Source organism: Lingula anatina, chromosome 5 (genome assembly GCF_051362555.1).
Source record: "Lingula anatina isolate TDL-2025a chromosome 5, LinAna3.0, whole genome shotgun sequence".
NCBI lineage: Eukaryota > Metazoa > Brachiopoda > Lingulata > Lingulida > Lingulidae > Lingula > Lingula anatina.
The window spans coordinates 3,859,075-3,876,239 of NC_141771.1; the positions used below are offsets into that span (position 1 = coordinate 3,859,075).

General features: G+C 38.2%; 2 protein-coding genes across 3 annotated transcripts; both read left to right on the plus strand.

The window, feature by feature from the left end:
* Nucleotides 1–90: 90 nt before the first annotated feature.
* Nucleotides 91–4,231, plus strand: LOC147761494 (uncharacterized). Its single transcript, XM_087013603.1, has 4 exons — nt 91–142; nt 1,456–1,603; nt 2,052–2,094; nt 2,413–4,231. Exons 2-4 carry the CDS (start codon nt 1,484–1,486, stop codon nt 3,300–3,302), a joined length of 1,053 nt encoding a protein of 350 aa, XP_086869729.1. The 5' UTR covers nt 91–142; nt 1,456–1,483; the 3' UTR covers nt 3,303–4,231.
* A 1,059-nt stretch (nt 4,232–5,290) lies between these two features.
* On the plus strand, nt 5,291–13,752 carry LOC106159022 (uncharacterized). 2 transcript variants are annotated; one of them, XM_013535184.3, is made up of 3 exons: nt 5,291–5,933; nt 11,242–12,473; nt 12,670–13,752. In XM_013535184.3, the coding sequence occupies exons 2-3, from the start codon at nt 11,242–11,244 to the stop codon at nt 13,406–13,408; spliced, it is 1,971 nt and encodes a 656-aa protein (XP_013390638.3). In that variant the 5' UTR covers nt 5,291–5,933; the 3' UTR covers nt 13,409–13,752. The 2 variants fall into 2 exon arrangements, with proteins under 2 accessions (XP_013390638.3, XP_086869728.1); XM_087013602.1 differs by lacking the exon at nt 5,291–5,933 and adding an exon at nt 5,940–6,027.
* Nucleotides 13,753–17,165: the final 3,413 nt, after the last annotated feature.

Sequence of the window (17,165 nt, forward strand, 5' to 3'; positions counted from 1 at the left end):
CAGTTGGAGCATTAGATAAATAAACAATTTATTGTAAGGTGCTTATTATACAGATGGTTCATATTACGTTTAATTATTTCGATGATGTAACCGAAATCAATCGAAGCGACGCGGAGTTGCTGTAACAATCTGACAAGCTTAGGTAAGGTTTTAAGCAAATATATCTCAACTGTTATCGTTTTAAGTTAATGACAGTATGATATGTGCAGGTAGGGTTTTAACAGGTGGTAGGGGATGTGAACAGAAGGTGGTACAGGGGGTAGGTCAGTGCTGAGATTAATTTTCTAACATGTTAAGACAAGGAAGGCACTCAAAATAATGCGCACACGGAATAACTACAGAGTTGACCATTTTAGTTTCAAAGGTATGTGTAGGGACAAAATGTTTGGTTAATTTCTTAAACGTGTATTTCATGTAAATTATGAGAATAGACAAATATGTAGTCGGGTGTGACAGTAACAATTAACTGACTGTTAAATTCTGAAGTACTGCTGCATTTCGTAATGCGTGATGATTTCTTTGGGTAGTACTTTTTGGGCTGGTTCAAGTATGGCTATGGCCGAACATAGTTTAGTCAAAAAGTCGGCAACGCGTGCTACAGTATTAATTGTTGCTCAGCGCCAGAATGACAACATACAGACAGGCATTGCCAAAACAGATCGTTGTGTCCAAGGAACGGTTCGCGCAGTCATACAGAAGTATGTCCAGACTGGTGTACCTACACAGAGGCCAAGCCCAAGGTATCCAGAACGTATTTATTTCCAAGTCACCCAGGCTCTGTACGAAAACTCAAGCAGTGCAGTGCTCCGGAACAGCAATCTGGGGGATTGTTTTTCAGACTACCATCGGTGTCAGGCAGGGCTGCACACTCTCTCTGATCCTTTTATTATCTTTTTTGAAAGGACCATGCAGACCACACTTGATATAACCACCACAGTTCCATTTCTATTGGTAGCAGACCAGTGTGCAATCTCCGCTCTGCAGGTAACATAGATCTCAAGGCAGACAGCAATGCAGAGTTGCAAACTCTGAGAAACAGACTGGTTTGGGAATGTCACTCGAAGTGATGCAAAACCATCACGCAAGGTGCCGTCGGAGGACGAAAACGTGGACGACAACCCAAAAGCTGGTTTGACATTGTAAAGGAGTGGACAGGAAAAAAGTGACAATTCATAATCACATCCATACCCAAATAAACCCTGATGAGGCCCGGTAGGGTTGTCAATCCCACGTGTGTGTGTGTGTGTGTGTGTGCACGTACAGAACTTGTGTCAGGCCCTATCTCAGGTCATTTTTCTTAATTCAGGTGAATTCTGGAGGAATCTTGAACCAAAAATTGACCATATTTTCGTGAACAATGATCCATTTATCGTAGGAAACCGAATTCAGGAATATGTTTGTATATGGATGCTTGCTACCTGTTCATTTATGTATTCATTTGCTTTAAATTTGTAGGCTATTTGCAGCAGACCAACATTTGAACATGGGACGAACATTAGGAAGAAACCTGTTTACAATCCTAACAATCAGTGTAATCATACTACTGCTGATTGTGAACTACGATTTGAAGCAAAAATGCACGGCGTCAGTGGAGAAACAGCAGGTAGGCCTACTTTGTTTATAATGCTGAAAACATGAAGTTATATTTCCTTCTTTGACTTTTCGAATGATATATCTTAATGCTATATTTCATTAGAACTTTTGCTTTGGTTTCAAGATTAAATCAGGCTTTTAAAGCTTTACATTTTTCGAAGGGACGCACGAAGCAATAAAGAGGTGTCATTACATAACCGTAGAATTAAAGAAGTACAGAAATGATATAAAAAAGACGATAAAATGCATGATTTGGTTTGATTGTTGTTCTTCAAATATACCAATCTAGAGATGTTATGTGACCGTATATATATATCAGAACAACTAAAGTTTCAGCGTATATATATGGTAATTTACAGGTGAACTGCTCGTTTATTTGTATGGCATGTGTAATTATGCTGGAAACATTGAACTAACATAGTACGGATGGGACACTTTTGCCTTTCTATTTCCTTTAGGTACCGCAAAACAGCAAAAGCAATGATGTTCAATTGACCAAAGGTAGCCTACATCAAATATTTTTTTGTAACAAATTGGATTTGTCTCATGTTAATGAAGTAAACAAGTCGCGGAACATTCTCATATTAATCATCAACTTACATGTTCATATGCACTGCCGTCAGAACACAATGAAATTCATACAAGGTTTTAATGATGTTCTTTTTGATGTATTAGAGTGAAAAGAAAATGTTAATAAAATAATTAAGTTAAGAGATATAGGTAAATCGAAGAATATGCATCGAGTATCAAAGTGCGCATTAATTCTTCACAGCATAGAACATATGATACACACTGTAACTTTGTTACTGTTTTTTTTAGCAGGGAACAAGATGGGTTACATAAGAGCTGATACAGAAAGCGTCCATTCCTTCCCACCCTGCGGCCAAGTTTGCAATTTCTCCATGCATAAGAAAAAAGAAGACCTCTTTCTAAGAAAAGACTTTAACTGTAAGAATATATTTCTCAGATTAAAGAACCCGCCCGGGAAAGTTTTCAAACCGCCCCTGAAAGAGCCGCCTCCAGAGCTACTTCTGGATTTCACTCAGAATGGCAGTTTGGTGTTGAGTCCTAAGTACATAGATGGCACACGCAAGGGTCGAACAGTAGAGTTCAAATCGGACCGAATCAAAGAACTCCTAGCTGATGATAAAGTGAAAATCATTGGCAAATATGGCCTACGGGGCGCTGTCTACAAGAAGGTCCTCTCCAAATACCAAGATCAACTGAAAGGCAAGTCAGGAATGGTTATTGGAAGTAAAAGTCCTTGGGTTGAAGTCATTTTATTAAATCTTGGTGTAAAACACGTGACAACTGTTGATTACAACCCTGTTTTCTTCGACCACCCACAGCTGTCTTTTGAGTTTATGTCAGATTTAGCGGATAGAATCACCAAGGGCCAATCGCTCCAAATGGATTTTGCTGCTTCCTTTTCCTCTTTGGAACACTCTGGCCTTGGTCGCTATGGAGACCCCATCAATCCACACGGTGACCTGGAAGCAGCAGCTCAAATATGGTGCATGCTGAAGCCTGGTGCTTTGTTTTATCTGGGTATACCAGTCAAGTTTGGCACTCCGGAGGGCTGGTTGCTATTTAACGCGCATCGCATATACGGCGAAGCTCGGATTGAACAGATCACTGCAAATTATGAGATACTCGAACGCACGCCGGATGGAGTGCATGGTATCTTAGTCTTAAGAAAAGTGCTTTGATAAAGATTAACAAAACAACAAATTTGCTTTCGTACAATGAACCTTTAAGTGGTCTTCCAACTACAGAAAACAACCGTCTTTTAGGTCATGAGCAGTATCATTGTGCAGTATTCTCTCCATTTCCGCGATGCGTTATTTTAAGATATCTTTATTCTCATAAAAGGTTAAATATAAGTTATAATATAATTAAAGCGGCAGGTCGCCGAAGCATTATACGCTCACCTTAAAAATATAAAGTTATAAAATTAGATTTAAAATAATAATAATAATAATAATAATAATAATAATAAATATTCAAAGAAAAGAAGAGTAACGAAGACATAAAGGACATTAAATTTTTGACATTTGAGGCGAATTAGGAACAGGGCATGAGGGGAAGGTGTTTGTGGGAGGCAATAGGCCATCAAGAAAGAGTGGATAGGCGCCTGGTCATAAGAGCGGAATTGGCCACTGGGAGGCGTCGTCATGGATGACTTCAGGCTTAATGGTGACAACGCACTTGCTAACAATTCTCGTCTGTTGATTCATTTTTGTACAAACACCGTGTTGAGAATGGATCAACCATCTCTGAACCTGGCTACTAACCCTACAGAGCACCTGAGGGATGTTTAGTTGGGCGCGATGCATAGACGAATGGACAACAATATACCTCTGCAGGTAGAATGGGACAATACTCCACAAAACAGACCTGTGTCCCTTGTCGTAGGCATGCCACGCCGCCTACAGGAGATTACTGCAGTACACCGTAGATGCGCACCCATGACAGATGCGTGGATTTCAAAGTGCTGATTGTGTATAAATTAAAAGACATTTCGTTTTTATCTGTGGCAATTTTTACTTTTACTTAAATCACTGTCGGGAAGCATATACATATGTGAGGGGATTCATGCTCTTAATTTGAATAAACGGTATAAATATGGATATCTTCACCGGTATTTTGCCTTATAGCCCTTATCGACAGGGTAAGTGACACGAAGTATGTTACTTACAAAATAGATTGATGAAGTGAACATAAAAAACAGTAGGTCTTACATTGAAACATTGGTTTACTATAGAAGTAAAAAGAAAATCCTAAGTGGACTACTTTTCAATTTACCCCACATTGTAATGACTTTTTCATCCAAGCAATTTTTATTTTACAAAATATGGCTTTATTCTTTAGCATCAACTCTCACTGCCATTAATACGTATTACATGACAAATATGACGTACAACCAATTATCTACATTTCCTAAATTTTCTCTTTAATCTTACTCTACTTTATCATGTAATGTGTCTATGGAAATGGGGTCTTGCATGCTGTCCCCGTAATGGACCGACAAGTAAGGCAACCTTACTCTACTAATGTTCACTGGGATCGGATGTTTTAGCTGTACATTGGCCCTGCTGCATGCGCAATCACCAACTCAACCAATGTCATTCAATCAGTCAAACAAAAAGGATGGGTGAATTTGTGGGAATAAGATGAGCCCGCTGCCTTATAGTGTGATTTACAGTTGCTGTGAATTGGAATAGTCCTTGAAAGTGGCGGTGGCCTTAAAACGAAAAATTATACCATGTATATATTTACATCATCAGGTAAAGCCCAAATAAGACTGTGGCAGCAGCAAAGCCTCCCGTCTTATTTTTGTTCACGGCCCCCCCCCCCCCCCCCCCCCATTTACACGGGCAGCGTCCTTTCTGAAGAATGCGACTTTTGAAGACTTTTGAAGACGGATTCAAACTTTCTATATTCTGTCAGTCGGCCTTTTTTTTGCCTCGGCGCCTGTCCAACATTCTTATAAGGACAATAATGATCATCGGGCTTATTATCAATTCATGCAAACCTTGCATTACTGTAGTTTAAAACAGAAGTTTGTCCCTAATTATACGTTTTGTTTTCTGGAAATGCTCTTAAAAGGGTGACCGGGTTATATATTGATGAAAAAATATTAAAGAGTCAAATTATATCGAGGGACGCCCTAAAAATGCCCATCGGTCTATCAGGAGGCAGAAAGATCGTAGAATGGTCGCCACTGATCGCCGATGAAGACATAGAGAACGCAACGAGACTGTTCAACGGTCGCTCATGCATCGCAATGGAGGCCGTGGGTTGAACAGGGGACGCACAGGGGCGGCTGGCAGGCAGGTCGCTCATCGGACGCACAGGTCGCTTGTAGGTTTACAGGTAAAATCAAGAGTAGGTCGTTCAAAGGCGCACAACGGACGCAGGCGCCTTTACACTGAGACACGATGTAATTGCTTTAGCGACCGTTGAGCATCGTGGCCACATTTTTGATCTTGAAAGGGACGTAAAAGACGAAAAAGGCCACTGTCCAGTGTAAAGGGACCTTAAAATCTTAATTCGGTCGTTCAAAGGACGCATAAGAGACGCAGAAACCTTGACTCTGAGACACTATTTAATTGCTTTTGCAACAGTTGATCGTCCTGACCATATTTCTGATCTTAGAAGGGACGCAGACAGGACGCCGTTCAATGTAAAGGGGGCGTTGTAAAATTACATGCTGTTAAGGCTACGTGACCTAGTTGTGAAATGGCGCATAATAAGCACAGGAATAGTATGATAGGCCTGAGTTGTAAATATAGAGCGGGTTACATGTACCACCAGAAAAGTTGACAGTGATTCTCTAGGTAAGTTGTGTAATAGGTAATTTAACCCCTATAACCATTGCTGGCAGCGGAAAGTCTATATTGCTGTTCTGGGCCAACACAGATAGTCACTAAGGTTTGTCCATCGTGGTAAAATTTATTTCAATGAACACTTTTATATGAAAGTATTTAAATCCAATGTCTCTGATAGAAAAGGTTGAATTAATCTTTGCCTCAGTTTTCGGCCTAGGGACCCAATGGTATTACATATACCGGTATGTAAGGTCAACAACTGAGGCAATTTTCAATAACCATCAATTGGCTTATCTGCTAACCTATACATATATATAATACTAGCGTAGTGTTTTGAACCTATTGGTTATATAAATATTCAATGGCTCTTGTAGTGGGTATTCAAATGACGAATTCATCATAATATCACATTCGTATAGATAAAACTGCTTTAATAACTCAATGTTTGACATTTGAATTCACTGAAATTGTTTAGTGTCTGAACCTCATGTAAATCCACTGGCTCAAGGTCTTGACCCAGGTGAAATTCTCCTGGCCTGAGCAAGTACATCATACATGTAAAAGCGACGTACAAGCGTGACGTATTTCTACAGTGTATAATGTAAGTGAATACATCCATTTGGCAATCGACTTGAATAAAAACGAAGGTACGCTTATGAAGTTTAAACCACAGCGCCTTTATATAGCACTTTACAGTGCTTGAAGTCTGCTTGAAGGTACACTTAAAGAAAATTTCGGTCCTAATTTTTTTTCTGAGAAAAAAAAAAAAAAACGAATTGCGTTACCCATTGTTGATTTGTCTCTGTACTTGGGGTTCGGTGTTTTGCACTGTTTCGAATTATGAATTATGACTTGATTCATTTATACCTAACATTTCAGGAGATATTTTCATTTTAGAGGGGATATTTGAAAACGTGTTTTACGTCTAAATAGGTCAAATAAGTGGTTTATATGGTATTTAATTAGACTACAAATATGACTTTGGGACATTATAGGAAGTGTTGTCAGTACGCTTGTCCCATACCCATAGGTAAACAAGAGCGAGGTAGTATAAAATGGTCGTAACAGGCCATATATATCCTGTATAGTGAAAATTGATTTTCATCTAGCAGTTGCTGGGCGGTAAGCCGCATTGTAAATGGGGGTATAGTTGTAACGGGGCCGGTGCGGTTGTTTGGCGTGTGCGCGAGGTTCGTAATAATGACACAACAGTCTAGGATAGGTTTCCCTATTAATACAGTTTATTACTTTAACCCGTTACATATACAGGGTCATCTAGCTCAGGTAGGCACAGCGCTACGGTAAGACAGTGACCCAATCGTTCCCTCGATCTAGGCTCTGATTGACCCGGCCGTCCTCAGTCCTCAGTCTCCCTCTCGTGCTCTCGGCGTTGCTGGTTACTCTGACGTCCCTGGGATCGGTCTAGCGTTAGTTCTCTGGTGTAGAAATCAGGACGCTCCTTTATACTGAATTTTGAGGGTGAGGTCACTGTTTACCGTGCCTGATGGTCACAGGATAATTCTCCTTATATAAATGGTTACTAGTTATACTGGCTACTTGGCCTTAAACTTCTATTCTATATTATGCTCGTTGATAAAACAATACTTTCACCCGTAATTAATGATTAATAAACATAATACTGGGTGCTTAATATATATATATATATATATATATATATATATATATTTTTTTTTTTTTTTTATTGACACAATACATCAAGAAAACATGACAATACAAACAAACAGACACTCGCTCACACACTCACACATAAGAGATGTTATACTATATAACACTTTTTAGTTAATTACATCGTCGTACGCTAAATCTTCAAATTGAAAATAACTTAATTATATTTGAATTGTACTGGCAGATTGACTTATCTGTTTTCACCATATATCTAAGCGATGAAAACAAACCTCCTAATGTTGGTTTACCCTGTGAACATCTTCTTAAATAAATATAAAATTTAAATTGCAACATAATGAGATTAATAATTGGAGAGAGGCTCAAAGAGCCGACTAAGCAATTCCTTTTTGAGACAGGTAGAGTAACTTGAGTATTAGATAATATATATTCTACCAAGTCGGTCAATAATTTTTGGGTAACCGCACAATTCCAGAATAAATGCTCAGTTGTTTCTTCAGCTCCTTTGCAAAGGGAACATATACTGCTGTCGACCATTTTATATTTGAAAAGCAGTGAATTTGTGGTAAGGATATTATGATTAATTCGAAATTGGAACCAGTGAAGCTTTGAATCTTTTGTTATTGTGAAAGGAAGTTCGAAAATCTTCGGGCATTCATTTTCCTCCAAATTTAACAACTCCTTCCATTTATTCATACCTTTTGACATCTCAAGAACACCTACTTTACTTAAAGTTTTATAATAAATCTTTGAGCCTTTTGAACAACCTGACAGCAACAATATATGATCAGGAATTAAAGGAGTGGCAATTTTACTTAATTTTTCAGGAATACCACCAAGCCATTCTTTTATGGCTGAGATAATTCCATTGTATTCGACAAAATTTGTGTCAATACCGTGGATATCCCTGAACGCAGTGAAGTCATAGAACTCTCCAGAGTCCAGGAGTAGATCATTAACAAATCTAATGTTTTTGTCATACCACGATGTATAGAAGACAGGTTTATTTCCAATAAGTATATTTTCATTTAGAAAGAGTGGAATGTTACCAAAATCCTTGATTTTATTGGCCATTATTATACCACAGAGTTCTTTCCAGGCTGCTAAGGCATCAATCCAGAATCTATTTTTTATGTTTTTCAAGATTTTTGAGATATATTCTGTACCACATGTGATTAGTTTTTCAGTGTCTACATATTTAGATATAATATTTTTCCATTCTTTATTTTCGAACATAAGTCTTCTTACCCACGGAATTTTTAAAGATTTTATAAAATGCCTCACGCTTACCATCCTCAAGCCCCCAGCTTTATAATCTCTTATAATGATATTTCTTTTAATTTTATCAGGTTTATTATTCCAAAGAAAAGAAAAAAGACACTTTTCTAATTCTTTAATCTGTTTTTCCTCTGGGTTTGGGAGCGATATAAATATATGATTCAATACCTTTATTACTGTTATTTTACCAATTGGTGTTATATTTCTTACTCTCCACTGATTAAATATTTTTTTCATGGAAGTTAATTTGGTCTCCATATTTTGCTTCGTTATCTTACCTAAATCTACGTCAAATTCTATCCCTAGCATTTTGAAACTAGTTTTTCCCCAATCTAATCTATATTTTGGGCAGAGGATATCTTTAGAGTATCGCTTTGACCCAATCCATATAACTTCAGTTTTAGAGAGATTAATATGCAGACCGGAGATCTTCGAAAATTTATCCAAGACAAACATACATTCATTCAGTGACTTTTCACTCCCGTCAAGTATAAGAGTAGTGTCATCTGCATATAATGAAAATTTTAATTCTTTTGCACCTATATTAATACCCTATATATTGTCATTGTTTCGTATAAGCGCTGCCAATATTTCGGCGCATAGAATAAAGAGAGAGGGTGAGAGGGGATCCCCCTGACGGCATCCTCTATTAATTTTAAAGAATTCCGACATATTCCCCCCTTGATTTACTGTAGCAGAGATGTCATTGTAGAACAATGATACCCATCTCCTGACTGAATCACCAAAGTTAAAAAAGGTCAGAACCTTTTGAATGAATGACCAAGACAAGGAATCGAATGCCTTTTCAAAGTCAATTAATAACAGTAACCCAAGAATATTTTCTTCCTCAGTATACTGCATTATATCGTATATAAGTCGCGTGTTCTCTCCGATATATCTGCCAGCCATGAATCCGGTTTGTTCCGGATATATTAATTTATCTAACACTAGTTTTACCCTAGCAGCTGTCGAACCCGAGGCGATCTTGTATATAGTATTGAGAAGTGATATGGGGCGCCAGTTTTTAAGAAAGTGGCGTGGTTTATCTCCCTTCGGGAGGCAAGTGATTATACCTTGTTTTTGCGTCACCGATAACTGGCCAGTTTCGTAAGCAAAATTAATTGACCTGACAACAAAAGAGCTTAGTTGTCTCCAAAATACCTTATAAAATTCAACTGAAAAGCCGTCAGTTCCCGGGGATTTGTTCGATTTCATTTTAGATAATGTTTGTGCTGCTTCTTCCTCCGTAATGGGCCCTTCCAATTCTGCGGCTTCCAGATTGCCGAGTTTATAAACATCGTTAAGGGTTACCTCATTATCTAGGTTAACATCTTCTATGTTATGCTCCCGGCATGCATACAGATTTTCATAAAATTGTTTGGTATTTTCTAGTATCTTCCCCTGGTTAACAATAATTGTGCCATCGTCTAGCTGAATTCTTGGAATCAGTTTATTGGTAAAATTTCTCGATTCTAGACCACAAAAATATTTAGTTGGTTTTTCGCCTTCCTCCACCCACTTAGCTCTAGATCTTATAAATGCGCCTTGTAATTTTTCTTTTCGTACTTCCTCCAATTCTTTTTGCTTTTGTCTTAAAGTCTGAATATTGGCCTCGCAAGTTATATTTTCTAAAAGTTCAATTTCCTTAACTAACTTCTTTTCTATTTCTGACTTTTTCTTTTTTTGGTAAGACGCATACGAAATTGTCTTACCCCTAATTTCCATCAAAAGAGTTTCAAAAAATAGCTGATCATTTACCGTAAAATGGATTTCTCTGTCCGGTATATTTTGGAAGTATTTTTAGCGTTAGTTCTCTGGTGTAGAAATCAGGACGCTCCTTTATACTGAATTTTGAGGGTGAGGTCACTGTTTACCGTGCCTGATGGTCACAGGATAATTATCCTTATATAAATGGTTACTAGTTATACTGGCTACTTGGCCTTAAACTTCTATTCTATATTATGCTCGTTGATAAAACAATACTTTCACCCTTAATTGATGATTAATAAACATAATACTGGGCGCTTAATATAATATATGTGCGGCCCTTCGAATGTATAATCTTATAAGGCTCGATGGTCACATTTGCATCTCCAGTTAAGGTAGCACCGTCCAACACCGACTTTCAAGATAGCTTAAGATTTCTCTGTACCTTTGAGAGATTAAAGGATAATCACTTAGAATTGCTCTTGTAGAAAATCTGAGATAGAGATAGAGATGACAGCGGTGTGACTAATATATTCCCAAGAAGCCAGGTGTGGCATTGGCCTATTACACAAAAGGTTTAATTGCTAAATATTACGTAAAGGTTCATCTTGCTACCAACTGCGTTACATAGTTATACTTGCATATTTTTTTTCAGTTTTTGATCGGATTAGTTTTTGCTGTCTTTCAGATGAAAATAGGCAGTGTGACGGTGACGCTGGTTGCTACCAGTATATGTCTTCTAGGACTATACCAGCTACTGTCTGGGATAACATGGCTGCGCTACAATGGATTCCTGAGACTCGTACCGAGCTTTAGATTCTATTTCAAGTTGAGAAGAGATCACATGAAGTCCAAGTGTCATGTGCAAGATTCACAGTCAATAACGTGCAAAAACACGACAGTGAGGAGACTAGATCCGTCGCATCCCTCCGTTCTGCCATATATTCCCCATTTTCCGCCGCTCAAATGTAGACGACAGGCATCGGTGGTTGAAAGTAAAGTTGACAGAGAAGGATATTTGACGCTAATTATAATCAAAAACAATTCCAGGCTAACCGACAGCGTGCAGTGCTATTTTCAATACATACGACACCCGACAAAACCTTACAAAGAGGACGAGGCATTTGTTTTAAGTAAAAGGATTTCTTTACCCCCAGAAAACAGAGTAAAACTTCAGGAAGATTTCGTGTATGTTTCTTGCATTAACAGAGCCGGATACAAAGTCTATGAAAATTTCCATCTCCACATGGTAAAAAGAGATGAGCCTATTTCCAAAAAATACTCTGAAACAACGGGAAAACAACCGAGGCTGAATGTGTTAATTATGGTCAACGACGGAGTGTCGTTATCTAGCGCCGCTCGATATATTCCAAAAACGCTTCAATATCTGTCCAATGAAATGAACGGGACCATCTTTACCGGGTTTCATGCACTGGGTGAGAATTCGTTGCCTAATATATTTCCGGTTCTGACAGGATTACCCCATTCTGAGGCCAGTATCGATGCTCCGTTCATATGGAAACATTTCTCAGAGCAGGGTTACAAGACGTTTTACTTGGAAGACACAATAACAGCCACGATCAGTTATATAGGAGATGGGTTCGCTAAACCACCAACAGACTACTACACACATCCATTCTGGGTGGCAATGGAAAATTCGTCCTTGTATTGGGACTCACAGACTTTCTGTCTTGGTGATATGCCTATACATCGCATTGCAATTAAATATTTGGCCAATTACGTGGAAAAACACCGATACCAGTCATATTTTGCTCTTTATTTTCTTAATGCAATAAGTCATCATTCAGACACGGTTATTCAGTTGGGAGATGAGGATTATCGAGACTTTTTAATAGACCAAAAGAGAATAGGCCATTTTAACAACACGATAATGCTATTTATGAGTGACCATGGTTCAAGGTACTTTCTCTCTCTCTCTCTCCCTCTCTTTCTCTCTCACTCTCAAACACACGCGTGCGCGCGCTCATACCTACACAGTCGCACACTTGCAATCACGCACTTACACATTTGCTAGCAAAAAATCATGTTTTGAGTCCCAATTAAGACAGGCAACTTTTTTGCACTCTATGAATACTCCAATTTTTTGTTATTCAAGGTTTGGGAGGATACGCTCCACCCCTATTGGTCACCTGGAAGCCAGAAACCCTATGCTAATAATGGTTCTGCCACCATGGCTCAGGCAGCAGTATCCGCACATAGCAGCAGCTGTGAACTCGAATGCAGATCGACTGGTTACTCCATACGATATCCACGCCACGCTGCTGGATATCCTTCACTCGCGTTTACCAACTGTCACAGAGAGTACCGATGGCAAAAAACATGAAGGCGGATCAGGGAAAGGATTAAGTTTGTTCCGAAATCTCCCCATCAGAAGGACGTGTGCCTCAGCAGGTATACCAGAAGACACCTGCACTTTATGTACACCACTGGAACCAACTTTTCTAGATGTCAATTCTCAGAAAGCACACTTAATTGCCAGCACCGTATTGACCAGAATAAATGACATCATCAATGCGACATCTGAGTGCGACTTCCTACACATTTCAAAGATTATCTATATCGCCATGATATCTGACAAGAGACCCTGTTTTACTTATAGTGTAATTATTAAGACAGTACCAGGGAGGGGAATATTTGAAGCTTCCGTGCGTGAAACGACGGCAACGGCTTCTGTCTCCATAGAGAGCCCATACTTTGTTATCACCCCAGTCATACGACTCAGTCTCTACGACAGCAACTGTTGCTGCACCGAAGACAATAGTATGAATAAGTATTGTCACTGTAAAATGACAACAAAACCAATGCGCAGAAAAGCCATCCCTAACGGACATTAAAAAAAAATCCGAGTGCAATGAAATTGACAGTTCACCTGGCACTGCATTTACCACCAGCTACATTTGTTTCAAAAACTAGTAAAACGATTTTATAATAGTAAGATTACGGCCTATACTTAGTAATTCCATTGTTTTTTTAAATTTTACTACTGCGTATATATTGACATTATAAGTTGTATTGTTTCTAATTCATTAACCAATCTAAATGAGAGTTGAGAGTCGAAAGAGTTAATGTTTTGTACCAAATTAAAGGGATTGCAACTCTTAGTATGAAATTCATATTTCATAAATGAATAAATTATAAACAGCTAAAAAATATATAATAAATTGCACCAAAACCGCTGTTATCGCAATTATTCAGGAATTTGTGCTTGACATCAGACAACATGGACCTTCATAGATGGCTATACCTCCGCCATAATCTCTTATTAGATTATGAAAAACTAATTGCAAAAAAAGGGGCCTAACTCTAAATGTAGGAATGGTTTCATGAACCATTGGTTAGTACCGTATAAGAAAATTGTCGTTTACCTCGGGACAATCCGTTTTTTTGTCAAAACGAACAATTGCTGTCACGTGGCTGACCTATAGTAAATAGCAGTCACTCAGAGGGGTAGTTGTAGTGACTGCCTTTTTGTCTCAAAGGCAGTCATAAAGATGGCACCATATCATGGCAGAATCTGACGAAAATGTTGCTCAGTGATGATGAGAGGCTGTTGGAGCAGACAACAAGCCTCATAAAATATTGCGTTGGTTTCATCTCTGTACTTGGTGGAGTTGACTCCAAGCTTTAATTTTATCATTTAATTGCACTAAGCTGTAACTGGATCATCGGCCTGAACTTGTATTTGATACATTGTGACTTATCGACTGAGGCAATTCATTACATCCTGCCCACGCCCTCTGCCCCTCCTCCCCCGAAACAGCCTCTTCCAGCATCCTTGCAGTGGCTTACCAGTCATATCTGACAAAAGTTCTCCCCTTTTTGGTTACAGGATGTTAGTGCCTTTCGTGATGTTCTTCCTCGTGATCATAATCACTTGCCCTCTAGCTCTGGTCCCCAGATTATTCTTGTTCAGGTTTCCATCGATGACCACTAATTGTGTTTTGGCATTATAATGTGATATCCACTCCGAATATAATTGACTACCATTTCATAGGGGACAATTTAGGAACAATTTCTGGTTGCCTGATGCAAATGCCGGTTCGTACAGTGCACACCTAATCGAAGATAACTTACAGAACCAAGGAAATGGGCAGCTACCGTGACCATCAAAACACGATTTTAATCCTTTATTCATTTATCAGTAAGAAAAAAATTAAAAACGGCTTGCAAGAAAAAAAATACATTTTAAATGTCAAGTCTGTACATTCACATCCATATGTACATTTTCAACGGCACCTACTGGTGCGTGGTCTTCATTTGATATCATATTCTATGATGCAACTTCAATTAGTCGAGAGGACGTGAATGTGCTGTAACACAAGGTAATGTTATGAGCTAAGGTATCTCCAATGTTAAGTTAATAACAGTATGATATGTTCAGGTAGGGTTTTAACAACATGGGGGGGGGGTGAATGGAGGTGGTACTGGAGGTAGGTGAGTGTAGACATTGTGAACTTTTTTAAAAAAGACAAGGAAGACGCTCAAAATAATATAAACACGCAATTACTACATATCTATCTCGACTAAAATGAGCCTATCAAAAATGGCACAGGTGCCTAGTTGAACGCACCGGTGTTAAATTTTATTGTGCATCGGAAGGCTGTCTCTAAAATCAGGGTTTCAATAGCTCAGATCCTGGCCATAATTTATGGGGTCATGTGGGACCAAGAAGACATAACAAACAGACTCAGACCGCGCCCTTGTCCAGTGGGAATACACTTTCTTTTTTTACCAAACTGCTTTCCTCGGCCTCTGTCATTCGATGGTAATTGCCTACGTACACTGTGCTGTGGTTGATTTAACATTAAACTGCATTTGATTAGATGTGTAGAATTGCTTTATCCATCGAATAGCAACGTAGATGCGATATAGATGGAAGAAATGTGTAGGGGAACAAAATGTTTCTGTTATGTTAAAGTAGACAAAATTTATCTCTCAGTGCCGTTTCCATATTGTGCTTCACAGGGTCAGGTCAGACTGTATCTTAAGTTCAATATTTCTTTTCATTCAAATGGAGTTTAGGAGGTATCTTGAACCGAAATTGACCAATGGTCCATTCATCTTGTGAAACCGTATCCAGGAGTATATGTATATGGATGCTTGCTTCTAGTTAGTTTACATGTTTGTTTGTTTTAAATTTGTAGGTTGTGATCCTTGGTTATTTGCAGTGGTGCGACATTTGAATATGAAACGAACATTAAGAAGAAACCCGTTCACACTCTTTGCTATAAGTATAATCATACTACTGCTGGTTGTGAACTATAGCTTGAAGCAAAGATGCACGGTATCAGTGGAGAAACAGCTGGTAGGCCTACTTTGTTTATAATGTTGACAACATGGATTATATTTCCTTCTTATAACTATATTTGATGAGAACCTTTGCTTTTGTTTCAAGGTAAAATACGCTTATTGATCTAGCTGAAACACGCAATTTCAGTTATTATATTATTTAAAAGGACGTAACAGGCCGTACAGGCATACAAAATACGATTATCATAAAACTAACTTATTACGAAGAATACAACTGCATGAGGAAATTTGTTTTAGGTATATTTCTTCCGCTGTACTTAGTAATGTTATGTGACCGTAGCTTTGGGTTCTGATGCATGAATGGCACAATCAGCACGAGTTCTGTATTGAAATTGCCACTTATGCCCACCCAAACCATAACACTGTGTCAACTGCAATGATCAATGACACGAACCCTGCCCAGAGCAATAATTCCATGATGTCAGCGTGGCATTCAGTTTCCTAAGCTTGGTTTTTCTGGTTTGATTCCAGCGTCCAATAGTATTGACTGTGGACAACTGACTGATGTACCTACGACTTTTGACTCATTTGTGTCCGGATAAGAAGTATTCAAATCTCGGGCTAGCTCTCAAATTGAACAAGCTGTGGCCGATGCCATGCTTAAACTTCAGGAATCCTAAAAAAGGAGTGCCGTTTAAGAACACTGGTAGCAGCCAGAAAATAATAATAATTACTATTTGAATACATATTTGGGTTTAAAGGGTTGTTGCATGACTAAATATCAGTTATTTATTATGTTTGTTTAATTAAGGTTGTTCAATTGAAGATCTAGTTTCACAGTGAAACTAGAGAGATGATTAAAAAAGTTAAAACAGGATTTGAATCCTTGTTTTCATTTATCAGTCATAATTAACGGACAAACCGAAGAAAAATGATTTAAAAAAATATTCAATATTAAATTTTATATATATATATATATATATATATATATATATATATATATATATATATATATATATATATATATATATATATATATATATATATATATATACTCTTTGAATTTACAGTAAACAACAAGATGCATTAAATCTTCGCAGCATAGAATACATGATAAACATTAAGTAATTTTGTCATCGTTTCAGGGAACAGCAAAATGGGTTACTTACGGGATGATACAGACAGCACCCATTCCTTCCCACCTTGTGGTCAAATCTGCAATTTTTCCATGCATAAGAAAAAAGAAGACCTTTTCCTAAGAAAAGACTTCAACTGTAAGGATTTATTTCTCAGATTAAAGAATCCACCCGGGAAAGTTTTCATACCGCCCCTGAGAGAGCC

Coding starts and splice junctions, on each gene's coding strand:
- LOC147761494 (XM_087013603.1), top strand. CDS start 1,484: ATGGGACGAACATTAGGAAGAAACCTGTTTACAATCCTAACAATCAGT. Junction 1,604..2,051: donor CGTCAGTGGAGAAACAGCAG/GTAGGCCTACTT, acceptor TATTTCCTTTAG/GTACCGCAAAACAGCAAAAG. Junction 2,095..2,412: donor TGATGTTCAATTGACCAAAG/GTAGCCTACATC, acceptor TGTTTTTTTTAG/CAGGGAACAAGATGGGTTAC.
- LOC106159022 (XM_013535184.3), top strand. CDS start 11,242: ATGAAAATAGGCAGTGTGACGGTGACGCTGGTTGCTACCAGTATATGT. Junction 12,474..12,669: donor ATGAGTGACCATGGTTCAAG/GTACTTTCTCTC, acceptor TTGTTATTCAAG/GTTTGGGAGGATACGCTCCA.